Raw genomic sequence first — 26795 nt, forward strand, 5'->3', positions numbered from 1 at the left:
GGATGGGATAAAGGAGGCTTTGTTCTCATTAGACGAGAGTCTGAATTTGATGAGCATTGTAGGGGAGTGGATGAAGAAAATAAGTTCTGTTAGATGAGCAGGCAACTACATTGTTGATACAAAAAATAGCACCATTCCTCATGACATTGGTAGTGCCATAACAGCAGAGTAGGACACTTCAAGGACCTGGTGTATCTGTTTGTTTGGGGTTTTTTAAAGTTAATTTTGAATGAAGGTTAGTACAAAGGTCTTGCTCAGAGCCTTTCACTGGTGAGTGGCAATGATGTTAATTCCATTTTGGACTCAGCCTATTAAGCTTATGAAGTTGAAATACATGCTTTGTGAAGCAAAGCCCTAGTTTTAATATTGATGGAACATATTTACTGAACATCTAATATCTCCTGGGCATTGTCCTTGGACTTGAGATTCTAGAAATGAACATGAGTCTAAATACAACTCTGAGGATAAAACAATATTCTCCTCTGCTCTTAAAAACTTTCGCTTACCTTCTGAAGTATTGTGTTAGAAGTAGAGTATGAAATGTCCATTAACTATTTAAGTTTCCCCCCAAATTCGGTAATTATTCTCTTCATTGTTAAATATTAGAGTGGATTTTTAAAAATGCTTATAAGGCTACTTGATTCAGGGAATTGCAGTGGCTCTGAGGAATTGTCTACTTCAATACTCTTCAGTAAAACATAATGCAAGACGCATATGGAACTTTTAATTTTCTAGCAGTTACTTTAGAAAAAGTAAAAAGAAACAAGTGAAATCAATTTTAATAATGTATTTAACTCAATATGTTGAAAATACCATTTCAATATGTCATCAGTATGAAAATTATTAACAAGCTACATTCTTTTCTTCATACCAGTCTTTGAGATCCAATGTGTATTTTACACTTATAACACATCTCCATTTGGATGCTAATAGTCCTTGGAAATACTTGATTTCTATTTAGATTTCATAAAACTTACAGTGGAAAGTTGTTACAAACATACTTAAAATTTTTTCCGATAATGAAATGAAATAAAAATTTAGCTTCTCAGGGGCACTAGCTCCATTTTAAATGCTCAATGGCCACATGTGGTTAGTGGCTGCCATACTGTACAGTGCAGGCATCGAACATTTCCACTGTTTCAGAAAGCTCTGTTGTACCACGCAGGTCTAATTCAACCTGTTGAGGAAACTTAGTGGCAGACCTGGGACTAGAATGTTGTTTATAAGGAGTTTCATAGACATAAAACCACCACTGGGGACACCAACCTTTCAAAAGACAGACAGTCAAATGAATTTGAACACATGGAGAAAAAGGCATTGTTTATTTTTTAAAATTAATTAATTTATTTATTTTTAATGATTAAGGTACAGGTATGAGTGCAACTACTATCTTTTTATTTTATTGTATTGTATTTATTTATTTTTTTGGCTGTGTTGGGTCTTCATTTCTGTGCGAGGACTTTCTCTAGTTGTGGCAAGTGGGGGCCACTCTTCATCGCGGTGCGCGGGCCTCTCACTATCGCGGCCTCTCTTTTTGCGGAGCACAGGCTCCAGACGCGCAGGCTCAGTAGTTGTGGCTCACGGGCCTAGTTGCTCCATGGCATGTGGGATCCTCCCAGACCAGGGCTCGAACCCATGTCCCCTGCATTAGCAGGCAGATTCCCAACCACTGCGCCACCAGGGAAGCCCCGGCATTGTTTATTGATAGAGAAGGTTTCTAGGAGGAGTTAACCTACCTTTCTATGCTTGATTCTCACAAATAACAAGATTTAAATCAAAGCGCTCACACATTGGAAGTATTCAGGTTACGTATAGAGAGGATTATTTTTTATTGCAGCAACATATACATAACATAAAATTTACCATTTTAACCTTTTTTTTAAAAGTGGGCATTTCAGCGGCATTCAGCACATTCACATTGTTGTGAAACCATCATCACCATGTCTCTCTGGAAATTTTTCATCTTCCCAAACTGAAACTCTGTCCCTTTAAACACTAACTCCCCATCTCCCTGGCAACCACCATTCTACTTTATGTCTCCATGAATTTGGTTACTCTAGGTACCTTATATAAGTGGAATCATACAATAATTGTCCTTTTCTGTCTGGTTTATTTCACTTAACATAATGTCTTCAAGGTTCATACATGTCGTAGCATGTGTCAGAATTTCCTTCCCAAATAATACTCTATTTTATGGATAAACCACATTTCAAAATTAAGATATAATTGACTTAGAACATTGTGTAAATTTAGGGTGTGCATGTCAAGTTGATACATTTATATATTGCCTTATGAGCACCCACTGTAGTTTTAGTTAACGACTTTATCATGTCACATAACTATCACTTCTTTTTTTGTGGTGAGAACATTTGAGATCTAGGCTCTTAGCAATTTTGAAGTATTTAGTACTGTGTTGTGGACTATAATCAATATGCTCTGCATTAGATCTCCAGAACTCATTCATCCTTCAGTTGCAAGTTTGTCCTCTTTCACATCTCCCCAATTCCCCCACTCCCCTGCCTCTGATAACCACCATATTTTACTCTGTTTCTATGAGTTTGGCTTTTTAAAGATCTCACATAGAAGTGATATCATACAGTATTTGTCTTTCTCTGTCTGACTTATCTCACTAAGCATAATGCCCCCATGGTCTATTCATGTTGTCACAAATGGCAGGATTTCCTTCCTTCTTATGGCTGAATAATATTCTAGTGTATGCATGCCACATTTTCTTTATCCCTTCATCTGTTGGTAGGCACTTAGGTTGTTTCCTATCTTGGTTATTGTGAATAATGCTGCAGTGAACATGAGAGTGTAGGTATCTTTTTGATATTCTGTTTTCATTTCCTTTGGCCATGTATCCAGAAGTGGGATTGCTGGATCCTATGGTGGTTGTACTTTTAATTTGGGGGAACCTCCAAACTGTTTTCCGTAGTGGCTGAACCAACTTACATTCTCACCAACAGTCTACAAGGGTTCCCTTTTCTCTACGTTCTCCCCAACATTTGTTTTTTCTTGTTTTCTTGATAATAGCCCTTCTAACAGATGTGCAGCAATATCTCAGTTTTGGTTTTGATTCTCTCATGACTAGTGATGTTGAGCACCTTTTCATGTACTTGTTGACCCTTTGGATATTTTCTTTGGAAAAATGTCTATTCAATTCCCCTGTCCATTTTTTAAAATTGCATTACTTGTTTTTGTTGTTGGTGTTGTTATTGAGTGGTATGAGTTCTTTATTATGGATATTCGCCCCTCATCCCTTATATGGTCTGCAAATATTTTCTCCCATTCCGTAGGTTGCCTTTTCATTATTTATTGTTTCTTTTGCTGTGCAGAGGCTGTTTAGCTTGATGTAGTCACACTTGGTTTTTGTTGCTTGTGCTTTTGGTGTTGTATCCAAACAATCATTGCCAAGACCAATGTCAAGGAGATTCTTCCTTATGTTTTCTTCTAGGAGTTTTACCTTATCAGTCTTGCACTTAGGTCTTTAATCCATTTTGAGTTAATTTTTGTGACTGGTGTAAGATTGAGGTCCGATTTCATTTTTCTGATGTGGTTATCCAGTTTTCTCAGCACCGTTTGCTGAAGAGACTATCCTTTCCCCATGAGTGTTTGCGGCTCCCCTATGAAATGTTAGTTGACTGTATATGTGGGGATTTATTTCTGGGCAGTGGATTCTGTTTCTTTGGTCTATGTGTATTTTTATGCCAGTTTTATACTGTTTGAATGACTATAGCTTTGCAGTGTAGTTTGAAATCAGGAAGTGTGATGCTTCTGGCTTTGTTCTTCTTTCTCAGGATTGCTTTGGCTATTTGGGGTCTTTTGTGGTTCCATAAAAACTTTAGGGTTGTTTGCTCTATTTCTGTGAAAAATGCCACTGGAATTTTGATAGGGATTGCATTGAATCTATAGATGATTTTGGGTAGTATGGACATTTTAACAATATTAATTTTTCTGATGCATGAACATGGGATATCTTTCCATTTACTTGTGTCTTCTTCAGTTTCTTTCACCAAAATCTTGTAGTTTTCACTGTTCAATCTTTTACTTCCTTGGTTAAGTTTATTCCTCAGTATTTTATTGTTTTTGATGCTGTTGTAAATGGGATAATCTTTATTTCTTTTTCAGATAATTCATTGTTAGTGTATACCAATGCAACTAATTTCTGTGTGTTGATTTTTTTTCTCTTTTAATTTATTTATTTTTGGCTGCATTGGGTCTTTGTTGCTGCACGCAGACTTTCTCTAGTTGTGGGGAGCAGGGGCTACTCTTTGTTGTCGTGCGTGGGCTTCTCATTGTGGTGGCTTCTCTTGTGGAGCACGGGCTCTAGGGTGCGCAGGCTTCAGTAGTTGTGGCACACGGGCTCAGTAGTTGTGGCACACGGGCTCAGTAGTTGTGGCGCACGGGCTTAGTTGCTCCACAGCATGTGGGATCCTCCTGGACCAGGGCTCAAACCTGTGTCCCCCGCATTGGCAGGCAGACTCAACCACTGCCCCACCAGGGAAGTCTCTGTGTGTTGATTTTTATATCCTGCATTTATTGATTACTGAATTCATAGATTAGTTCTAATGGCTTTTTGGTTGAGTCTTTAGGAATATATATATATATATATATATGATATTTATATATATATATTTTGTATATATATGATATTTTTAATCATATCATCTACAAATAAGGACAGTTTTACTTATTCCTTTCTGATTTGGATGCCTTTTATTTTTTGTCTTGCCTCATTGCTCTAGCTAGGACTTCCAGTACTATGTTGAATTAGAATGGTAAGAGTGGGCATCCTTTTCTTGTTCCTGATCTTAGACAAAAAGCTTTTGATCTTTCACCATTGAGTATGATGTTAGCTGTGGGTGTATCATATATAGCCTTTATTATGTTGAGGGGTTTTCCTTCTATACCCAATTTGTTGAGGATTTTTAATCATGAAAGGATGTTGTATTTTGTAAAATGCTTTTTCTGCATCTATTGAGATGATCATATGGTTTTTTATCTTTCATTCCATTAATGCGGTATTGATATATCACGTTTATTGATGTGTTTGTTGAACCATCCCTGTATCCCGGGATAAATCCCACTTGGTCAGGGTGTATGATCCTTTTAATGTGTTGTTGAATTCAGTTTGCTAATACTTTATTGACAATTTTGGCATTTATATTCATCAGGGATATTGGTCTGTAGTTTTATTGTTGTTGTTTATTTGTAGTGTCCTTATCTGGCTTTGATATCAGGGTAATGCTGGCCTTATAAAAATGAGTTTGGGAATGTTTCCTCCTCTTATATTTCTTGGAAGAGTTTGAGAGGGAGTGACCTTAATTCTTACTTAAATATGTGGTGGAATTCACTCACCAGTGAAGCCATCTGGCCCTGGACTTTTCTGTGTTGGGAGGTTTTTGATTACTGATTCAATTTCCTTATTGGTAGGAAGTCAATAAGATCTAACGAATGAATGAATGATGCTCAAGTGTTATCCACCTTTGTGTTTACTGGATATCCTTTTAAAAGGCTCTAGATTAGGCTTCTTTTGAATAACTCAGTATTTGTTTTTCTGGGGTAGAGTGTTCTAGTACAATGATACATTTATAAGTGTTACAGACCTTATAAATGATTGGAGATAAGGTATAAAAAATAATGATATTGTATTGGGAGATGAAAGAAGGCAGAGGTAGACTGTAGACAAAATTATAAATGGAAATTTGTCTCCTTCTAATTTGACTGTATTGTCTCTAAAGTGGTATCGTGTAAAACATCAGAGAAAAATCTGCATTGATAACCTAGACTTATTAAGGAGTAATAAAAAATCCTTTGACTATAACAGTGGAGCTTAAATGGGCCAGTTATCAAAATGAGAGAAACAAACTAAATCATCCCTACTTTCTAAAATAAGAACACTTCATTGTCCCTTCTGTGCAACTATTTATTGATTTGTACTGTGGTCAGGCTACTACTTTAGCAGAGTCTCAGTCTCTGTCTTTGTCTGAGACACAAATTAGGGTTTTTAAAATAGCAAGGACTTCAAAACATTATTACAATGTAGGGGACCCAGTCCTTTCTCTTGTAAGCAAGGAAACCTGACTCTGAAAAGTAAGATGATGTCCGGAAGCGGTTTTTTAGCTTCTGTCTTTGTTGGACTCGTTTTCCTTGTCTTGGATTTTAGTAAGGATATAATCTCAGTTCCAGTTAGAAAGCGGGATCACAATGCCAGGTGTCAAATCCACAAATCAATCCTGTCCTTAATTGCTGAAGTTTGACATGTCCCCATGTTTGTCCCAGAAAACTCTAAGCGTTCTCTTATTAGCAGTAGAGAATTAAATTTCCTACGTAGACAAATTAACTTCGGAATTATATGAGAAACAAACAAAAACACCACGAGAGAGAGAGAGAGACACTTTCTCCTTCCAACTTAAAGCTTTCTCAAACTAATTTCTCTCCCCTTCCCTTTCTCCATATTTTTCATAGACTTTATTTTACTGTTTGAATTCACCATCTAGTTACTACCTTCTCTGAAGAATAGATTTTGGTCAGCAACTCTTGAAAAAAATAACTTACTATCCTAATTAAAGTGGAAGAGGTCAAAATAGACTACTGCAATGAAGGGTGTTTTAAGCCATGTAGGTATTATGTTTGGGCAATTCTTGAAAAGGGGAGAAAACTCTTCAGGGAGATTTAAAACTTTATTTTGTTTTAAACAAGAGACTTTCTTAAAAAAATGATGTAAATTGGCTTAGAATAAAAAGACAATAGACTAAGGAAGGAAAAGAATGTATTTTGTAGATAAAGCCAAATTCATGGCTTTGTGCATTAAATTTTACACAGTAAAACCTTACACTGGGTTTAAAGCTTAATATCTTCCTCCTGCCTGAAATTGGTGACTGCATACCCTGGTTTTTCACATACCCCTTCCCCACTCTACTCCCAGTGTTTCCAGTTGTCTCCTAAGTGACAAAATAGCCTCCAAATAAGTTTAATTTCGAATCAAAAATAAATATACCCAATACATCTTTCTCTTTTTTTTTAATAGAAAAGGGAGGATGAGGCAGAGAAGACAAAATGGTAAATACAGTTAAAGATCATTTTAATTCTCATCTAAGTCTTAAGCTAGCAAGTTAAAACACCTTATACATAAGGCAGAGAAAAACTGTCCGTTTGACATCACTTTAATTCACACTGCTCCCTACGCATGGGGAAGACCAGATGTCTGGTTTCAAGAGTATTAGGCTTTTTCCTGAGTACTTAGTAAAATTAATTTTTTCAAGTTCAGAGAAAAACTGCAGCTCCTTCTGAACTTTAGCATTTTATGGTTTAATAATACTCAATATCATACACAAGAAGTGTTCAGCAGAAAGTGATCTTTGAATATTTATGCATTTGCAACAATCCAAGAAAGGCTATGAAAAATTATTGGAATAGGGTTTATTTTGAAAACCCCATTATTCTAAAAAAAAGAAATACAAATTCATAGTTTTCATAAAGATTAGTGGGTACAATGTAGTGTATGGTAAGGGCACTGAAGAGGGAGGAAAAAGTCTCAGTAGATGACATTTCTTTCTCGTTGTCTGATTCCTACTAATTATGTACAAAATGTATGTTAGATACTGTATTTCTCTCCTTACAGAAAACAATATTTGGAAATTCCTACATAAAGCTAATTTGCCATGAGGAATATAATGCCCTTTAATGGGGTATCTAGGTCTCTTCAGGATTGTTTTTATCTTTAAACATACACCATGTGGTGCAATCTGTTCCATTCTACAAGAAGGGGGCTGGGGGAAAACTCTGGGGGGGCCAGGAATAAAGTCCCCTCTGGGAGTTTCTGAGGTACTAACTAGAAATGGGGGAAATGGTACAACTGAAGCCTAGAAATAGCTTCCCTTCTGCCCTAAATCATAAGCCAGGTTACATTAAAATTGAGGGTTTAAAAAAAAAAAAAGATGTAGCAAGTTAGTCAATTTAGGGGAGAAAAAAACCTGAACCTTTCCTGAGATGGTTAAATTGCTATTCATTTTGTATTTTAATTTAACCTACTGGTGCTTTAATTTACAGAACTCAAAGGAAGCATAGTGCTCAAATATTTGAGGACGGCTCATGTATCAACCACTGTTTAATTTTGGAATATGCCTACTTGCTTGACACAATATTTTACCATCTCAACAAATGTTTAGCCTTTTTTTCACTTGACTAAAGAGAAATAAGTTTCACATCGCTTCATTCACCTTCTTATGTGCATATGCTGGGAAAGATTGGATGTTAAAAAAAAAAAAAAAGAAACTTCCTCATGTTCTCTCTACTACATCTAAATCTGTTTACCAATTCAAAGCTGCTAAAAAGCCCTGCATTCTCCTGCTAAATCAACTGGATGGCTAGAAACCAAACTGTAATGTAACAGGAAAAAAAATATATATCAATTTATTTTCGTGACAGAACATTCTTGAGAAGGTATAAAACGGTTCTGGTCCCTATGCCAGTTTTCTTTTTTCTTTCTTTCTCTGTCTTCCTTTTTTTAAAGGGCTTTTGGCTTTTAAGCCAATCCTTTTTATAGTTATATAACAGTTCTAATATTTTGTGACATTTTGTATTGTGACACTATAGATGAAATTGTCATCGGACTGACACTCTGTGCTGTTTATTCCTTAATTACAACTGTTAACACTGTAGAGAAGTGTGCTCATCTGCCAGCACATGCTATGAAAACAACATTATTGTTACCCACACCAACACCCACTCAACAGGATATTTCCAAGATGGTAGTTTAAAGGAACTTATCAGCACAATGGACTTTTTTTTTTTTTTTAGTCGTCTTTTAAAAAGTCGTCTATTGTCGTCTTATAAAACCACAAACCAGTTTAAAATTGAAAATCTTTCATTGTGATGTGGACTCCTAAGCAGGAGCTGCTTTTATAATTAGAAAAATTAGAATTTTTTTTTGAGCACTCCAGCAGTGGTGGATTGAGGAATCCCAAAGCTATTGAGGGTTGTGACCCAAAAGTTTCTGACTGACAGTTGTTTGAGAAATAAAGAAAATAGAAGGGACAGGGAAGGGTAGATTTAAAGATGAAAAGATGAGAGAAGAGTTACTTGTGTTCACAGGGTTGGCAATCTTTAAATAACCAGGTCAAAATCCAGCGACCATTCCCAGTTCTAATAGGTGTCCTTTTTCAGAACCCAGTCTGAGCCCTCCTGAAACTGGCTACTTATTGAATGCTTGGTAGTTTAGTTCTTGCTTCGAGAATTTTTACAGGTCCAGTGATCTATGAGGGACAAAATCCTATGAATCTATTTCCTGATCAATATTATTATACTAAGTGATTGTCACTGTCTTTTCATTTGTTCAAAAGCTAAAAGAGTGAGCAAACAACCACTTGGATCCTGAGCCTTATCCCCATAACAAAATAACTGAAAAGTAAAGATTATAGAAGATGTAAAATCAGAACTACTGGTATTCACTGTTTAGGTGACAGTGACAGTAAATGACTTTTTTTTTTTTTTTTTAACAGCACACAACACTCATTCAGCAGCTTATTTAATCAACAATCCACCTTTCAGTATCAGCTTTTAACACTTCCATGGGTTGGTAGACAGCAAATTCATGACACTGAAAGAGTAGTAGGTCTTGCAGTGATGGCCTGAAAGTTCCAAGTCGATTCTCAGATCTTCATTGTCATTGAAGAAGTAATGAGACAACGTGAACATGTCTGATTCCTAAAGTTCCTGCAGTGATCTGCATATTTTTTAACACTCAGCTTTCCTAAATAGGTTTTTCAAATAGTATGTGAAGAAGCTATTGCTGCACCTCCTTTTGAATGGTATCTTCTGCTTCATTTGGATTTTCAACACCAATAGGATATGGTGCTCTTCCTAAAAGAAACTGTTCCCATTTGGGAATATATTCTTCTACTGATGCCCAGTAAAGAGTCTGGAAAAAAAACCAACATCCAAAAGTAAAAAAGCATATCAAGCAATTGAACTTGGCTCTTCATAATAGTCTAAATGTTTATTCACTTAAGTGTGTGTGTGCGTACACACACACACACACACTCACACATATACGTAGAATGCACTTCCTCTACAGAATATTTTATGTTAATTTTAGAGAAAAATCTGGCTACTTACTAGTGTTAATTTTCAAATTTCTCAGTAAAACTAGAGCCTGGCAGAATTACAGGTTTTACAGTTTTATTGTGATTTTACACGCCCTCTTGTGGCCAATCTTGTGATTATTACCAGTAGTATCATTTATGGCTACACAATCATTAAAAGTTTTTGTTTACTGTTCCCAATCCCATACCAAATGATTGCCCATACTAAAATTATCACAGTGAAATGATTCAACATGAACAACTGCTTTAGAACTAACAGAAAAAGATGTGACCTGGATGAGATCAGCACCTGAAATATAAGGGGCATGCTGGAGGATTCAGGTGAACTGACCTCTTAATTGTAGGGGGGAAAAACATGTAAAGTTATGCATCCCCAAAATTATGCACCCGCTATATCTTTTAGAAGAGCACCTGATATGGCAAACTGTAACTTCTTCCCACATTTTTTTGGATAATAACAATAATATTAACATCATCTCGCTATTTTTAATTCAAGTAACTTGGAAATTGAGACGCTGTGTTCCTAGACTGACTGTAGCAGTCTGTAAGCTGTAGAAGCTCATACTGCATTGCTGTATGGCATCTACACGCTTGCATGGTTTCTTGGCTGAGTGCCCTAAGGAGGCCAAAGAAAAGTCAGATGCCAAAAGCTCTGTGTCATAGGAGGGCATTTGATATGAGATCATCACTATCCAGCTCATTTTCAGAACTCAGTCAAAGAGTTAGATAGCATTGGGGAGACATAATTATTCACGGTGAGCATTAAAAAGGTAGGGGGTGGGGGAAATTCCCTGCCAGTCAAGTGATTAGGACTCAGCACTGCCACTGCGGTGGGCTCAGGTTCGATCCCTGGTCGGGGAACTAAGATCCCGTAAGCTGCCTGGTGCAGCCAAAAAGTAAAAAATTAAAAAAATAAGATGCTGTTATTAAAAAAAAAAAAGAAAAAAGGTATGAGGGCTCTGAAAGCTGAAAATGATGAGGGGTTCTATGTATCTATGCATCTATGCATGTGGTCTGAGAAGTAGCCTGACATACTTAAAATAAAGGTTATCCTGCTGTGCGAGACTAGCTAAGAAAAATACCAACCAAGGCCTGTGGTTGGGTGTTTCTCCGCCATTCACGGCTGGATTAACCCCTATTGTGTGGGCCCTGTACAGGCCAGAGTAAGGTATTGGAAAATTCAACAAAGGAAAAGACATGCCCAAGGCACAACTTTGAACGGGAGTTCTTTCTATCCTTGATCACTGCCTTTCCTTATTACTCTAGATGACACAGAAAATTGCAGGGCAAATTCTCAGCCTTTAATTTTTGAGTCTATTCACATCCCTGGTTAGGCAGCAAACAAAAACTGTATTGAAAAAAGGTCATTAAAAATATAAAATCAAACTATTCTATATGTAGCAAATTCCCTTTCAGCACACATACATTCGTATACCAAATACGGTTTATTTTTGCCAACCATCTTCCCAATCTGTTCTTGAACTGAGCAAAATCAAACAGACAAAAGCCACGCTATACTGCATGATAATATGCATTTAAATAGCGTTGGTTGCATCTTTGGTGAAGAGACTGAGCTGCTACTTCTAACATCAGCCAACAGGAAAAGCATTTTGGTTAGGCTGTCATCTTAAGATTTAGTGCATATTGTCTGTTAGGATTTAACAAGAGAGTCGTTTCTAAGTGACTCGGTGAAAAGACACAAGGTCTTGATAAAATTTTCACTTGATGTAAAATTTTTTTAAAACCCAGATACTTACAGATTACCCACTACATACAAAGCATGGCACTGTGGACATAAATCAGTGAGACACATCTCATTTATTTTACTGAATGAAGGAATCTGGGATATATACATACACAGCCACTTACAATGCACTACTAACCGAAGAGCCTCTCTTCCTTTTTTTTTTTTTTTGAGGGTCTCTTCTTTCACATTTGTTCCTTAAGATTCTCACCTCAAGAGAAGCCACCTCAGGCGGTGGAACTGGATGATTCTGGGTCTGTAGAGACTTCTCTGCCGCTTCTATATCCTGTAACAGATAGAAGCATTTTCAAAACAAACTGTATTTAAACCACACACACAAATGGCACCTGTAATAGCAATATCTATCCCAGATCTCTCGCTTCAACTCTCCTCTGGATGTACAGTTTGAACTGATGGACAGGCACGGACAGAGCACTGCTTAATTAACCGGTTTCAAAGAGAGGATGCAGGGTTTCTTATTTTAAAATAAAAAGCAGGGATGGGGGTGGTACTTCTAAGTTCTGCCTTTTTCATTTTAAGTAGCTAGGAAATGCCAATAATTCTTGGAAAAAGAACTTCCTCTAAACTGTTCAGAGGACTAACTTAGCTTTAAAATCCTTTAAAAACAGCCAGATGGATAAAATAGTCAAATATTCTGATACGAAAAACAATCAGATACTCAGACCCATGCTAGGCTGACCTTCAAAGTGAAGAGTTCTAGTCTGTCCAGATCATGCAAATGGTATATGAATGACACACATGACATTTGTTCAATATTCCATTTTTTAATTTTATACTTAGGCAAATACTTCCCATATTGAAAAGGTCCATGAGGTACCTGAGTACTTTGCAACAAGAACCTTTCACTATGCTGTCTCGACTTTTAGTATCAGATTGCTAAGCTAATCTCAAAGGCAAGTTTTATTCCTAGGTAGTACTGATACATCCTTCAGCTGATGGCATTCAAGTATCGTGCGGTACTTTGTAGCTGAACTTGTAGATGTTTGTGTTTTCTCTTATGTTTGTAGAAACACAGGTGTACTTAAGGTGGATTCATACGTCAGTAAAGATTTTATCTAGATCTGTGCATAAAGTTCACGCCCAGAAGTGTAAGACTTTGCAAGTTGTTACAGAAATATTCGAGCCGTGTTAAATAAATACTCCCCGAATCAGCACCTGTGGTGTCTTCTGCTTCCTTCGGCTTGTCAAGTTTCCAGGGTGTTGGCTGAAGGCCATGTGAATTTTGTCTCTCCTTTGAGCTTGGTGAGTTGAGAGAAGAGAGAAAGTTCTCTGCTCCATGTACAAGCACTGGAGTGATCTAAGTACAGGGCTGTTGGACAGAAGGAGAGCGATGGAAAAGGGCGTGGGATGGGGTGTGAAGAAGCCAACGCTGAACAGGAGAAAAGAGATAGCAGATGGCAGCGGCGGGAGCAAGGAATGGGTGTGAAATGGAAAAGGGAAAAACAGGAAACTCCCTAAAGGGACTCCCCGAAGTTGCACAAGCAGTAATGCACCTGCTGTCTAGAGGAAGGTGATTTGAAGGGGAAAGACAACAATTTAGGGGTAAAAAGCCCAGCTATCAGCATCTCTCCCATACCAGAAGTTCACGGCCAAGACAGGCTTAAAGAGCTCTTGATGCCGATGATACAACAGACATGGGAGACCAAGTCTTCTGATTACATTGAAATTGAAGAAGGTCCCGGAAGAACCACTTTTTACTTCTAGAAATCAAACAATAAAAATCAGAACCCCAATTTTACCATTATTCTAAGAACAAAGTTATCTTTACTGGGAGATCTGGGTGCCACTAGCACCTATAGGCAAGGTTAAACATTTTTCTTAAAGATCAGAAAATAAGGATACTGAGTATCTCGTAGAGGAGAGCAGATCTGCCACACAAAGGGCAGGAGAGGAGTTTAGGAGGAGGGACGTGTGGCCTGGAAAAGCAGGCCTGAGTCAGCCTCACCTAAGCAGGCCTAAGTCAGCTGTCACCTCTGCAGCATTTCAACAAGGGATTATCACCCCTCCAGAGAACTTCGTCCTTAGCTTAAGTCATATTTCACTTTCTTAGATGTTTCGCTTACCTCTCGGACTCCTTCTCCTCAGGTGGCTCCTTTTTTTCTGGTTTAATCCTCAGGGTGGGCTTTCTTAAGATTGGTGACATCTGTCCCCATCTTTTTAATTTTTCTCCCTCCAAGACAGTCGCTGATCTAGCTTTAATTATTACTGAGGAGGGATGGCTAACTTTTCTTCCTAGCCCTTATTTCTCAACCTGATAACACTAAACTCATCTTTTTCCACTGAATGTATTGAATGTATAATAGTGGGACTTCTCCCCACTCAGATAGCTATGCTGTATCCTCAAACTCCAACTCTTCTTACTCCTGCCATTGAAAAATGCAAAGTTCCCTGTATTGTTCCATCAAGATGTCTCCTCGAGCCTTTCCATGTCATTCTCAATGCTGTTTCATTCAACAAATATTTAATACTTACTTGTACTCATGCCTAGGCCATATCTCACTTTAGTTCAATCCATACCTAACATGGAACTGATTAGTTTTGCTAAAAAGTACCTTAAATATGTCCTCCCCTAGATTAAAAAAAAGAAAATTGGTACTCACAACACAAAGGATCAAACATGCCTTCCTTGGCCTGACCCAAAATCTTGGCGATTTGGCCCCAGCCTTCTATAGCAAGTTAAATCTTAATACTTCCATATAAGAACCTTCCTTTACACTATATGCTGCCCGAAGGTAAGGGCTGTGTCTCATACAACCTTTAAGCATCTGATTATCTAACAAAGTGCAGGGTATGTACTAGGTACTTAAACATTCATTAAATAAATACAGACTGAGGTATCAAAGTTTCCTGAGTATAAACCAAAAACTTAAAAGAATTTTTTTTACAAAGCACCCAAGGGGGTAGGGGGAGAAAAGGAAAAAAGAGGAGAGGAAGAAAGGCTAGTTGGCCAGCTTTACCTGTACCTTGTTGCCTTGTTGTATAGATTTGTCACTAGACCATTTAAAATTTTATATAGTCAGAGAACAAATGAAAAAGCAATCCCTACAAATTTGAAAATAAAATGAAACAAATCTAACTGCTATCTAGTGGTGGCATAACCACATGGAGAAGAATTACATAAAGTGGTCTTAGAACACAGTATTTTGACTGAGCATCCCTAGTGAGGTACACCCTAATGACAAAAAGGATTGTAAAAAGTATGTTACTGAAAACCATTCTCAGTAATCACATGGGTGGTGACAGTGCTGTCTGTATCCCAGGATAAAGTACATCAGTAGTTACATTGGTATTGGGAAATTCTTTGGGACAGATTTTTGGTTTGAGGAAAGGAACTTAGAGGTACAAGATCCATGATTTTTTAAGTTAAATGTCTTGCAAACTGGAATTCTGGAATTTCTGATATGAGCTCCTAATGTATTTTATCTTTAAAAAAAAAGTTGCAATAAACCCCACTAGTGCCCAGATAGAGGGCTCTGAACATATTTCCTACCAAAAGGATCCAGGGCTCCTTGGAACAATGGCCGACTCCAGGTCTAAGCAGCAAATGCACATGATGAGCCTGGCAGATTGCATCAGACCAGAAAGAAAGGAAACTGTCAGACTGTTAAGATGCCATCAGAAGCATTCAGGAGCTAATCTGACGAGGCTCTCACTTGGTAAAAATGGGACAAGTTGAGAATAAGTAGGAATAAAAATGGAAATGGATTGAAAAATTTCAAATCCCAGACAGCTCAAAAACAAAAACAAAAAAGCAACCAAAACCAACAACACCTAATTGGTCACTTTTGGAAGATACTAGAGAACCAACCTATTATTCTGAAAAGTAAATAGAGAGAATCAAGCATCCATCATGCTTTTTCCTCTGTGCAGTATACCTCAGTGTAACCAAATAATTGATGAGGGGAAGTTTCTCAATATAAATAATCAGCAGTTGAATGAGAATAAAATAATTGAATATTGCTTTTTGCAACCCCTAATGAATATACTTAGGCAATGATCATCAATGACTAACATTCCAAAAAGAGAGAGAGAGCCTGGCATTACGGAAGTGTTCTTCCCCAAAACATCGAGCTTCAATCTGATCAGGCCTCTGTAATCTGCACTGTTAGTGGAGTATTCCTTAGCCTTATGTGGCTGCTGAGCCCTCGAAATGTACAAGTCTGACTTAAGGTGTGCTGTAGGCACACAATACACACTGAATTTTGAAGGGCTAGTAAGAAAAAAGAATATAAAATATTTACTAATGTTTAATAGCAGTTACATTTGAAATATTTTGTTTGAAATTTTAATATTTAATCTGTTTAGGTTGACGTTATTAACAATGGTTCCTAGGAAATTTAAAATTACATATGTGGCTTGAATTATATTTCTGTTGCACAGCACAACTTAGATCTGTCAATTATAGGAATGAGGGGGAAGAGAGGAACGTGTTAAGTGGGTACCTCAGTGATAGAATTAGCAATATCTAGAAACTCGACAGGACAAATGACCCAGTTCCTTTAACAAATACATGAAAAGGGGGGAAAAAAGGGCAGGAAGTACTTTTACAAATTTAGGAGATGTATCAATTACAAATTGGATTTTATTTGGAACCTGATTGGATATTTGAGGATTTATTGTTAATTTCTTAGGTTGAAACTGTTATTTTGATTTTGCTTAAAATAATGCTGATCTTTTAGCAATAAATATTGAAATATAGAAAGAGATATACTGAGGGACTTCCCTGGTGGTGCAGTGGTTAAGAATCCGCCTGCCAGTGCAGGGGACTGGGGTTTGAGCCCTGGTCTGGGAAGATCCCACATGCCGCAGATCATCTAAGCCCATGTGCCACAACTACTGAGCCTGCGCTCTAGAGCCCGTGAGCCACAACTACTGAGCCTGCATGCTGCAACTACTGGAGCCCACAAGCCTAGAGCCCGTGCTGCTCAACAAGAGAAGCCACCGCAATGAAGAGCAGCCCCTGCTCGCCGCAACTAGAGAAAGCCTGCACGCAGCCACGAAGACCCAGTGCAGCCAAAAAAAAAAAAAAAAGAGAGAGATATACTGAAATATTTACAGATGAAACAATGCAATGTCTGAGGATTAGCTTCAAAATGATCTTAAGGGGCGGGGGTGAGGAGTATAGACAAAACAAGGCTAGCTGTGTTCTGATAATGATTGAATCTGGGTGATAAGTGCATGGAAATACATTCTTCTATTCCTTCTTTTACACAGGTGTGAAATTTTTATAGCAATTAAAAACCAAGCTTGCAGTGTGGGTGAAGGTATAAATGTTACTCTCTGGCATGAATCTTGAATCTGCTGTAGGACGCTCCCATTCTTCCTCACTCCAGAGTGTTCATCCATCCTCCTCACAAGAGGATGTTTGTTACCACAAAATCGCCTTTTTGGGTTAAACTAAATTTTGTGGAGGGAAAGGTGGGAGAGATGGCAGTTTATATCATGGAAGTATCTGTAGAAATAAAATCCTCTGTCTTTTAAATCCATTATGTTTTTGCTAAATTTCATTGCATTAATACTAATTGAAAAAATCACTGAGCCTATTTTCAAAGGCCGCTATCTTCTATATTTATTGACTAAACCTTCACTGTGACTTTTCTTTACTGCTTAGATTCATATTCATTCTTTTACTAATATGTTTGATGGAATTAGTCTCTTTCTTATTGCTCCCCTTTTAAAATCATGCTTTGATATTTTTGCTAATTTATTTTTTCAAGTGCAATTAGAGAAATTTTTGTTGGGATTTTATTAAATCTAAAAATAACTTTGTGACAACTGACTTAGAAAAATAATAGTCTCCCCAGGCAGGATTAAGGTGTATGTCTCCATTTAAATTTTCTCTTAAAGCTCCCACTGAAGTGTAATAATTATCTTAATACCATTCATGCAGATCCCTTGTTAAAAGCATTCCCAATTATATATTTTATAATTTTATTGCTAATATGAATGCGCTATTTTCCAGCTGTATATATATAGGATTGCTGTTGTTTTTTTATATGTTTACATTTTATCCATTAATTTTACTCAACTCATACCAGTTTTGAAACAACTTTGGCTTCTCTAAGTATAAAACTATATCATTGAAAGATGCTAGTGTTATATCTTTCTTTCTGAAAGTTAAAGCTCATGCCCTTTTAGTGTTTATGATATTGTTCAGAACATGTGAGTAAGGTCAAATAATGGATGGTGATACAGTCATCCCTATTTTGTTACTATCTTATAGTAATGCTGCCAGGTTTTAATGGTACCATTTTCAAGTGCACTCTGTACTTAAGTACCTATCCTGCTATAACTTAACCTGTTCTTGACAAAGGGGTATTAGGAGTAGTTACCTTATGGTTTCCTCATCTCTAAATTAAGGGATTAGCCCAGATCATTGGTTTTCACAGTTCCTTAGAGCCACAGCAGTGCAGGCAAGGAAGGGCTGAATGGATAGGGCTTTGGGCCAAAGCAGGTCCACTTTTTTATCTATTTTATATCTTTGGGAAAAGTTTTTATGCTTAAAAAAAAAGACCTTTAGATAAGAATCTAAGCTATATGCTTTTTTTTTTTTTTTTTTTTTTTTTTTTTTTTTGCGGTACACGGGACTCTCACTGTTGAGGCCTCTCCCGTTACAGAGCACGGGCTCTGGAGGCGCAGGCTCCACGGCATGTGGGATTTTCCCGGACCGGGACACGAACCCGTGTCCACTATATTGGCAGGCGGATTCTCAACCACTGCGCCATCAGGGAAGCCCTAAGCTATATGCTTTTTAAAGTCTCTCCCAACTCAAATTGTGTAATCAAGTCCTATTTATTTTACTTTCACGATAACTTCTATGAGAGAGCCACTAAAATTATACGCAAAGTTAAAGAAAATAATATGCGGGAAAGAAGGACAAAAAATTCCATATCCAATTATTCAAAGTATGTTTAAAAGAAAAACGGGGAAAAACTGCGTCTCTAACAGCAAGCACTGTATCTGGGATGTAAGAGATAGTTGAAAAATGTTTATAAAAAGATTGAAAGGAAATACACAAAAATATACTAATTTCTAAATGGGTAGATGATATAGAAGGTATGCTTTTTCATCTTTGCTCTTTCAAGTTTTTTTATAGTGAGAATATATTACTTTGATTATTAAGGGAAAAAACACCATACCAAACTGTTTTCTAATGACTATGAAACTAGGTTCATTATCTTTCTTCTAGATATGACAAGGAGCCACCTTCCTTAAATTCAATCTCTCCATTATTGAAATCACTTTGCATCTAAATAGCAAATGACTCTTTCTTAAAGACCCATTCATATGTTTCTTATATAAGTCTCTCTCTCTCTTTTTTTTTTTTTTTTTTTTGGCTCACTTTCAGTACTATATTATGTCTACATACCAAGTCTCAACTTCTTCATCTGGTCTCAGAATACATATTCAGCCTTGTTTCCTGTGACTTTCCAAGCTAGTTAGCTTAGGATCCCATGAACATTATTAGTAAGGCCATTCATTCTTCTTCTGGTCTTGAATCTTCCTTACAAATTCAATGGCATGCCTTCCCATCTGCCTACTGAAATGCAGCTCCAGCTTAGCTTCCTCTCTGAGACCTCATAGCATATTCTAGCTTTCAAAGAGTTTTTACACTTACTCCTAAAGTGCTGAGTATTCCACATAATTTAATTAACGTTTGATCATACAAGGTCTGTATTTTGTGTGTGACAACCTTATGTCATCAACTGAGCCTGTAAGCTACTTGATCTAAAGAACTCTAACTTATACTTACTTTATTATCCTCACTTTCTGCCCAGAACTAGCTCAATAGTAAGGCCCTTCTGGGCATTCATCAAATACTTTCTCATTAAAAGGAAGACACTTAATATTACCTGCACTTGCTGTAATAAGTAGCAAACAAGCCTTCAAGACTTCCAATGTAGATTTTCTGACTTTTCAGTGCAAATTCTAGATTATCCTATATATTTCCACTTAAAAATAAATATTGCAAACACCATTGGGCAAGTAAGACATATGGCAATATAGAATGCTTTGGTAGCACTATGGCTGTGACTTAAATTACTGTGGATCAAACTGCCAGAAGCTGAGAAGATAACTGAATTTTCCTCTTCCTTTATCCTCTAGTGAGGACAGAAGAGAACTACATCATGCCTATCGATGAAAATATTTAACAATAAAAAACTGAAAACACTGCTTTATAACTTAAATAATATAGCCTTACTACCAAATGTTTTAGTCATAGGATCTCTTGGAAGCTTGAATGGAAGCAAACTTTAGGGTTTTAATTATGGATGAAGCCATACAATTCTGGAAGCAAAGTATAGCAAGCAGCCAAAAATGTTACACATATGATTTTACTCCAAATGGGCACACTGGCCAAATGGTGAGGCCTTGCGCAATCACATACTTTGACCACCTCCTCCATCACCATCAAAAGAGATCGGGGAAATCTGTTATCTTAGATATGAATTCTGTGTGTTGACTGCGGCCCCAGTAGGGCAAAATCAAATTGTTTTAAATACATGATAGGTGCTTTATCGTGTTTCAGGATCTCCCTACGAATAAAAGAAGATGGAAGATAGAAGCTATGTCTTGTATTTATTCTTGCACAAAGGTGACCTTAAAATTCTTCCTGTGGTGACTGATTTTTCCTTAGCCTAAGCAAACTTCAAGTTTTTTCATTTTAAAAAATGAGAATCCATGCTTCTGGTCCAATTAACATGGGTTTAAAAAATAGACAGTACCTCATTAATTCTTTCTGTGATTCAAAACGAAGAAATTACATAAATCAAAGTTATGAAGTTGACCTAAAACCTTTTTGCATAGTGGGGAAAATATATTTAATTCAGAGAATCTTACCTTTAAAAGACTAAGGTTCCTTTGTAAAGCAGTCTCAGCTGTTTGCATCTGAGAGGCCTTTTCCTTGTTTTGATCTCCAAGTTTATTCTCCATTTGTTGAAGTAATATTAATCTTTGTGATACTCTAGAGAAAATGAAGATTATATAAGTTTAAAGAAACATTTTATTGCTTGACCAATATACTGATAAATAACTCATTTTTAATTGCACTTCCCTTCAAGTTCAATCTGTTTTGAAAGCCAATTACCATGTCAATAAGACAGTGAAAAACTTAGGTAGTTCAGTATGTCTTAAGTCTTGGTAAAATTATTTTTATTTTCATATGTATGCTATAAGTACATGTTTCTGTTTTGGTAACCTCTCTGGTCTTTTGAAATTATTGTAGAGTGTTGAAAAATATTTAGTGAAAATGCAAACTGTAATACATATCCCTTTGTACACATACTTATATATACCTCCCCACACATACGTTGATATAACTTGCTATACGAAACCTTCTGCTTAACACTTCAGTACCCCTGAATCTTATGTTACACATTTAGAATTGTGCTAAACTTCCATATGTTTGAAGAAGCAATAAAAATATTTTTTTTCCTCTTTTTCCAAGAGAAAGATGATGGTTCCATATATGAGTGAGAGGATGTGTTTACACATGCATACTCACAACAAGGTAAAACATTAATTGAAGAAAGATGTAGAAAGGTGTAAGTAAATTATCAAACTACTTTGTTATATATATAATGGACTTTAAAAGTTTCTCCCTGGTTATATGCTCATTTTTACAAGATTTTGGTCTTATTAAATGATCAGATGAGAAAAAAATACACAAATGGTACACCTAACAGTGTAACCATTTCCCAAATAGTTGAGATTTTCAAGAAACACTGTGTTGCATATAGGGCTGTTCTTGAGGGGAGAACTAAAACCCCAGGTCTCTGAACGGTAATTTTTGTAAGAAAAATACCTTAGGAGGCCACGGTAGATAGCCTGGTAATTAAAGAAAAGGAAAACATGAGAGCCCACAATGCAGAGGTTAGAGAAGGGTTAACACTAAATATAAGTGCAGGACTGGCCATATAATTTGCAGGGCCCAGTGCAAAATGAAAAATTTTCTCCTTGACAAAAAATTATTTGCGGTCCCTTGTTAAAAAAAAAATTACTGGGGATTTCAAGATAGTGAAGTTAGAGCATCAAGTGCAGGGCCTGTGACTACACAGTCACATACCCATGAGAGCCAGCCCTTGGTAAGAGGTTTAGAGAAGTTCATTAAATACCAATGTGGAGTATAGAAAGGTTAGAGGGAGAATGAATTTACCTAGATATTAGTAACAAGAATTAAGAAGACATAAAACACAATTAGACCTTTTAATCTTTGTTATTCTCGAGGGATAATGACATGCCTTAACACCAAAATCTCTCAAGCGTCAGAAAATTAAAATGACACACTTACAGATTTTTAAGTCTTCCTATGCACACAGTTTCACTAATAAAGCCAGGACAGTTTATACATTGAGATTAGCCTTTTTAAAAAACTTACATCTCTTCATGTCTTTTAGAAAGGCGAATTTCTTGAGCAAACAGGGACGTCATCTTTAATCAAAGCTGCCTTTATAAGCCTTCTGCTAAATAATAACATTTAAAGTTACTTCTACCACATGTCCTCAGCTTTGCAACATTTGATCATTCACCACCTCAATCCACTGGTTCTCTCAGAAGGGAAAAATACAACTTGAGCTATAATAATGTATAAAATGAAAGGAATGCACTTAAAAACACTTTTACTCATGATACATAGTTTTCCATATGCCAGATGCATCCCAGAACACTGTGACACAGGTAAATGCAGCATATTTCCCCTCTTCTTTTTTCCCCCACATTTTAACCTTCATCAGAATTCAAAACAAACAAGCAGCTGGTACTAAGACTAGTAAACATTTTATTGAATCAACAGAAAGAAAGAAAAAAAAAACCCACTGTGTAAAATTCAACAGAGGAAAGTGCCTGGGCCAATACAGACAGAGGTCTAGTCAACTACTTGGAAGACTGAGTCTGAAGGCAAATATGGTTGGGTGCAAGAGCTGAACGTGCCTGTCCAAAGGGAGACTGCAATTTGAGCTGTAATGATGTAATAAAAAAACAGGAATGAAAATTCCTTCTTGGAATGAAGCACTGGCTTTCCTAAATCTTATTTAGTTAATACTGATTGTCTGTTCACCGCCTGAGTGTCCAGCACTGATTTTTTTTTTTAATTGAGCCCTTCCTTCACACACACATGGAGCGTAGGACACTGAGCACAGCTAAGGGAAACAGAAACACCGTCCTGCCCTCAACGGGTTTCCTCCTCAAGGCGCCCGCTCTGTTTTCAGCACCACGGACAGCAATCACTCGCAGGCTCGCCCGGAAGGGGTCGAGTTACAGATACTTTCCGACGAAATCACTGCAGGCCAATCCTCGCCGCCTTCTTCCCAGTTTCGGATGCAGCGTCAAGGAAATTCCTGGAAGTGAGTCCAAAGTAACTTCTTTTCTGTTGCGACCACCATCAGCACTTCACGCTAACCCCAAGACAACGTCTGCCTTTTGAACCGAAGATCCGCTGCTTCTAGGAGTCATCAGCCCACGGACCACTCAAATTCCGCGTACACTGGAAGGACTCGCGAACTTTCCTCATCACCCTCTTCCCCCTTAACAGTATCCTCCCCACCAGAGCGCAGCCGTCCTTCGGACACTCGGGGCACTCACCCGCAGGCCGTCCTGCTGTCGGACCTCCCTCACTCACCGAACCCCTCACTGACCTCTTCCGCGAGGGCACTGCCGACTGTGTGGACGTTAGGTCTCGGTGCAGACCTGGGCGTGGTCACGCCACCATCTTTGCGCAAGCGCGACGCGACGCGAGGTGATGTCATCACGTCCTTATAAAAGGAGAGCGTCTCTCACCAAAGGCTAGTGAAGTGACGCTGCTCTGAGGAAGTGAAGGTTGGTGGAGGACTTCAGGAACCCCAGGGAAAATCCATTTGGTGGTAGCTCTATTTCAAGCGCTTTTAAAATGGTACCTGCGTGTGTTGAAAAGACTTCAGAGAGTGAAAATGGTGTCTTAGAAGGCAGAACATTACAGTAGAATGGGGAAGGGGAAAAACACTTCAAAGTCGTCCAGAGACTTTACAGTCAATTCCACAAGAGCCTAAGAAAGAGCTTCGCCCTGGGCATCTGATGCTGCGCCCGGCAGCAGAGCTCTGCCTGCTTGTAGGGCAGCCCCCATAGGGACAAGGATGCTGATCTTTCACTTCTTGAGGAATTTGTGTATCAGTCGTCACTGAATACCCACAATGCCTGGTGAGATGGATGCCATTCTCCTAATTTGACAGATGAGGAAACAAGCTTGGTCATTTACGTAAGTTGTAGCTTGAAACCAGCAGAGCCTCATTTAGAATTCCCGCAGCCCTCAGGACAAACATTTGGGAATAATCCCTTAGTGTTGTAAAGTGCATTCTTAAACATCCTTTTCTCCCCTTGAAATAACTTTGTGAGTTACATGGTAGTATCCTCAGTTACAGAGGAAGAAGTTGAGGTTCAAGAGGGGTAATGTTTTCTTCCTGAAGTTTACTGAGTTGGTAAAGAGCAAAGAGCTAGGACTCCAATCCAGGTGTTAAATTTTTTTCCTTCCAGAATATCTACATAAAACTTAGCTCCTGCTTCAGGACTACTGCACTTCTATGTTTTCTTTGCTCGGAAAACCCCTTCCCCAGATACTGACATAGACTCAGTTTCTCATCTTTCAGTCCTACTTCCTCAGTGAAGCATTCCCTGAACCTCCAGTATAAGATCGCAAGTCTGTCTTTTCACCCTTCCTCCTCCTTCTCCTGTTTTACTTTTCTCCAGAACACAGCATCATTCCATGTATTTTATAATCCCTTGTTCATTTGTTTACCAGTGCACCCCCAACTAGAATCTGAACTTCCTTTTTATATTTTTGTCTCTTCTATTTGCTGAGCAACTAGAACTGCCTGACTATAGGTGCTCAGTAGATAATTTTTGAATGAATGGATGAAATAATTCCCCCGTGGAAATTCTGTCATAATTTAATAAGAGAGGTCTGTCTTTAGTTGCTGGGACTTTTGATTTAGCTGTTTCACAGTGTTACTTAGTAAAGATAAAAAATAGACCTCTGCATGGTCCTGTGTTCTAGGAATGAAATGGAGTTTTGGCACGGCTACAAGGCATTCTTGTTTATCTTTTATGGAAGTTAACAAATAAGAATTTTGCTTAAATTGGTAATGGGTTGAAGTTGAGAACTGGAAGATGGCCCGTTAAAGCATTTGGATGTTGCTGAAGACAAACTTTACTCATCTCCCTTCTTTATGTGAATTTGCATAGTGACACAATTGGGACAATCCCAGCTCTTTCAACTTTGAGCCCAGCTTCTTTAGGTCATTGCCTGCCTTAGTAGTGAACTAAGGAATGAATACCTTGGAAATGTTCTTGCAGTTTTTAGGAGAACAGTAAGCAGGGTTATCTCACAGATACTTAGAGGTTATCTAGATAGACTGATAATTTATTTGATAGTATCCCATAAAAGTATTTCCTCCCTATCTAAAGATCTACTGTGATAGCACTCTTCCTCCTGACATAACCCATGGTTGATCCTTTCTGAGATACCTGGCTGGGGAGGAAGAATCTCTGGCAATTACACAGACTAGCTGTTAATGTACAGCTTCTGTATTTATTAGGTAAGTTTAGGTACTTTCTGGAGTGTGGTATTCATGGTCTACCATGAAGATTGTTGTAACCTACTAAGTAACATCTGGCCCATAATGAGGCCTTCTGTAAATATATAGTGAAGTTATTATTTCCTAACCTTAGACTAGTTCTGTGCACTAGCAGGCTGTAATTGTTCCCTTAGCATTATTATTTAGAAATTATTGGCTCATTGAGTCATAGAGATGTATTTATTAAACATCTATAAGATGTAGTCTCTGCTCTCAACAGCTGAGAATCTGGCTCAGCTCTTAAGATATATGCAGAAAACTAGAGGATGATGGTTGACAACATAAAAATGGCTAATACCTATTGAGTGCTGGCTCTGTACTAGACACTTTGCATGAATAATCCTCGTAATAACCCTATGAGCAAGGATGCCGAACCCTTAACTATCTTCCTGTTCATAGCTGAGAAAACTGAGGCTTAGAGAAATGACTGACTTCAGATCACACTGCTAGTAAATGAACTGCAGCTTGTTTGATGTTAGTATTCTAAGTAACTCTGTATATTATATTGAGAATGTGAAATTAAAACGTATCATACAGATTATGAGAGTGCTAGAAAAGACAGGAGAGACCACTATGAGTTGGGTTAGTCTAGATGGCATTTTGGGAGACTGAGGTAGAGTTTGAAAAATGGGTGGGATTTGGAAGTCTGTTTTTGTAATTGCGTGTATCAGGTGGCAGGTGAGTGGGGGGTGAAGTCTTTAATGTGAAGGAGTCAGTGGGCACAGGAGTGTGTGCTTGAGAACACATCTGGGGTGAGGGCCAGTGGAAAGGAAGCACGGAGAAGAGTGTTTTCTCCTCATTTCCCCCAATTTTGAAGATTTCATTTCTGGTACCAGAGGATGTGAAAATAGAGGATTGACAGTAATAAAGAGAAGATGTTATTGGAGATGACACCAGTAAGTAGAGAATAGAAATGAGGACAGAAGAGGAAGGCTTGGGGATGAAAAAGGAAGGACAAGCTTTAGAGTAAGAAATAATTCAAAGAGTTGCAGAATCCTTGACAATTTGAAAGACTCCAAATTACTAACAGTAAATTCTGTTGTGGTTTGTATAGAGGCCATCTTTTTAGATTTCTTTTGGGTTTACTCTGTGTAGTCAAATATTAAGAAAATAAAGACCTCATACCCGAAATGGAGTTAGTTTTTCTTCTGTTTTGGGAAATCCCAGATGAAATTTGGAAAGTGGGGCTACTTGCCTGTATTTTTGCTTTTCTTCACTTTGAAATAAAATAATTAGAATCTTACCTTTTACCATAGTTGTAGACTGTCCATTTTACTATGGAAAAATATTCTATTCTCCAAATAGATCTGTAATGCTTTA

General features: G+C 37.6%; 1 protein-coding gene and 1 long non-coding RNA gene across 7 annotated transcripts in view; one reads left to right on the forward strand and one right to left on the reverse strand.

Annotated features, from left to right (window-relative positions):
* Nucleotides 1-8261: 8261 nt before the first annotated feature.
* On the reverse strand, nt 8262-23599 carry CEP15 (centrosomal protein 15). Of its 6 annotated transcripts, none has more exons than XM_082638336.1 (6): nt 23452-23599; nt 22748-23207; nt 22250-22331; nt 20713-20836; nt 12062-12136; nt 8262-9922 (listed from the first exon to the last, which is right to left on the reverse strand). In XM_082638336.1, the coding sequence occupies exons 3-6, from the start codon at nt 22300-22302 to the stop codon at nt 9788-9790; spliced, it is 387 nt and encodes a 128-aa protein (XP_082494462.1). In that variant the 5' UTR covers nt 22303-22331; nt 22748-23207; nt 23452-23599; the 3' UTR covers nt 8262-9787. The 6 variants fall into 6 exon arrangements, with proteins under 6 accessions (XP_082494462.1, XP_082494461.1, XP_082494460.1 ...); XM_082638335.1 differs by having other exon boundaries at nt 22250-22334; nt 23452-23596; XM_082638334.1 differs by lacking the exon at nt 22748-23207 and having other exon boundaries at nt 23452-23595.
* Nucleotides 23600-23694: 95 nt separating this feature from the next.
* Nucleotides 23695-26795, forward strand: part of LOC309813459 — a 28177-nt gene continuing 25076 nt past the window's right edge. The window contains exon 1 of the long non-coding RNA XR_014295505.1: nt 23695-24100. This is a non-coding gene — a long non-coding RNA (uncharacterized lncRNA). The remainder of the gene's footprint in view (nt 24101-26795) is intronic.

This window comes from Mesoplodon mirus, assembly GCF_964341445.2.
Source record: "Mesoplodon mirus genome assembly, chromosome: 12".
Classification (NCBI taxonomy): domain Eukaryota; kingdom Metazoa; phylum Chordata; class Mammalia; order Artiodactyla; family Ziphiidae; genus Mesoplodon; species Mesoplodon mirus.

What these genes read in the sequence shown, in the direction of transcription:
- CEP15 (XM_082638336.1), bottom strand. Translation starts at nt 22,302, where the DNA reads ATGACGTCCCTGTTTGCTCAAGAAATTCGCCTTTCTAAAAGACATGAA. An exon ending in GGAACCTTAGTCTTTTAAAG is followed by an intron (nt 12,137 to 20,712) that starts GTAAGATTCTCT and finishes TATCTGTTACAG; the next exon opens with GATATAGAAGCGGCAGAGAA. An exon ending in CTGAGGTGGCTTCTCTTGAG is followed by an intron (nt 9,923 to 12,061) that starts GTGAGAATCTTA and finishes TTTTTTTTCCAG; the next exon opens with ACTCTTTACTGGGCATCAGT.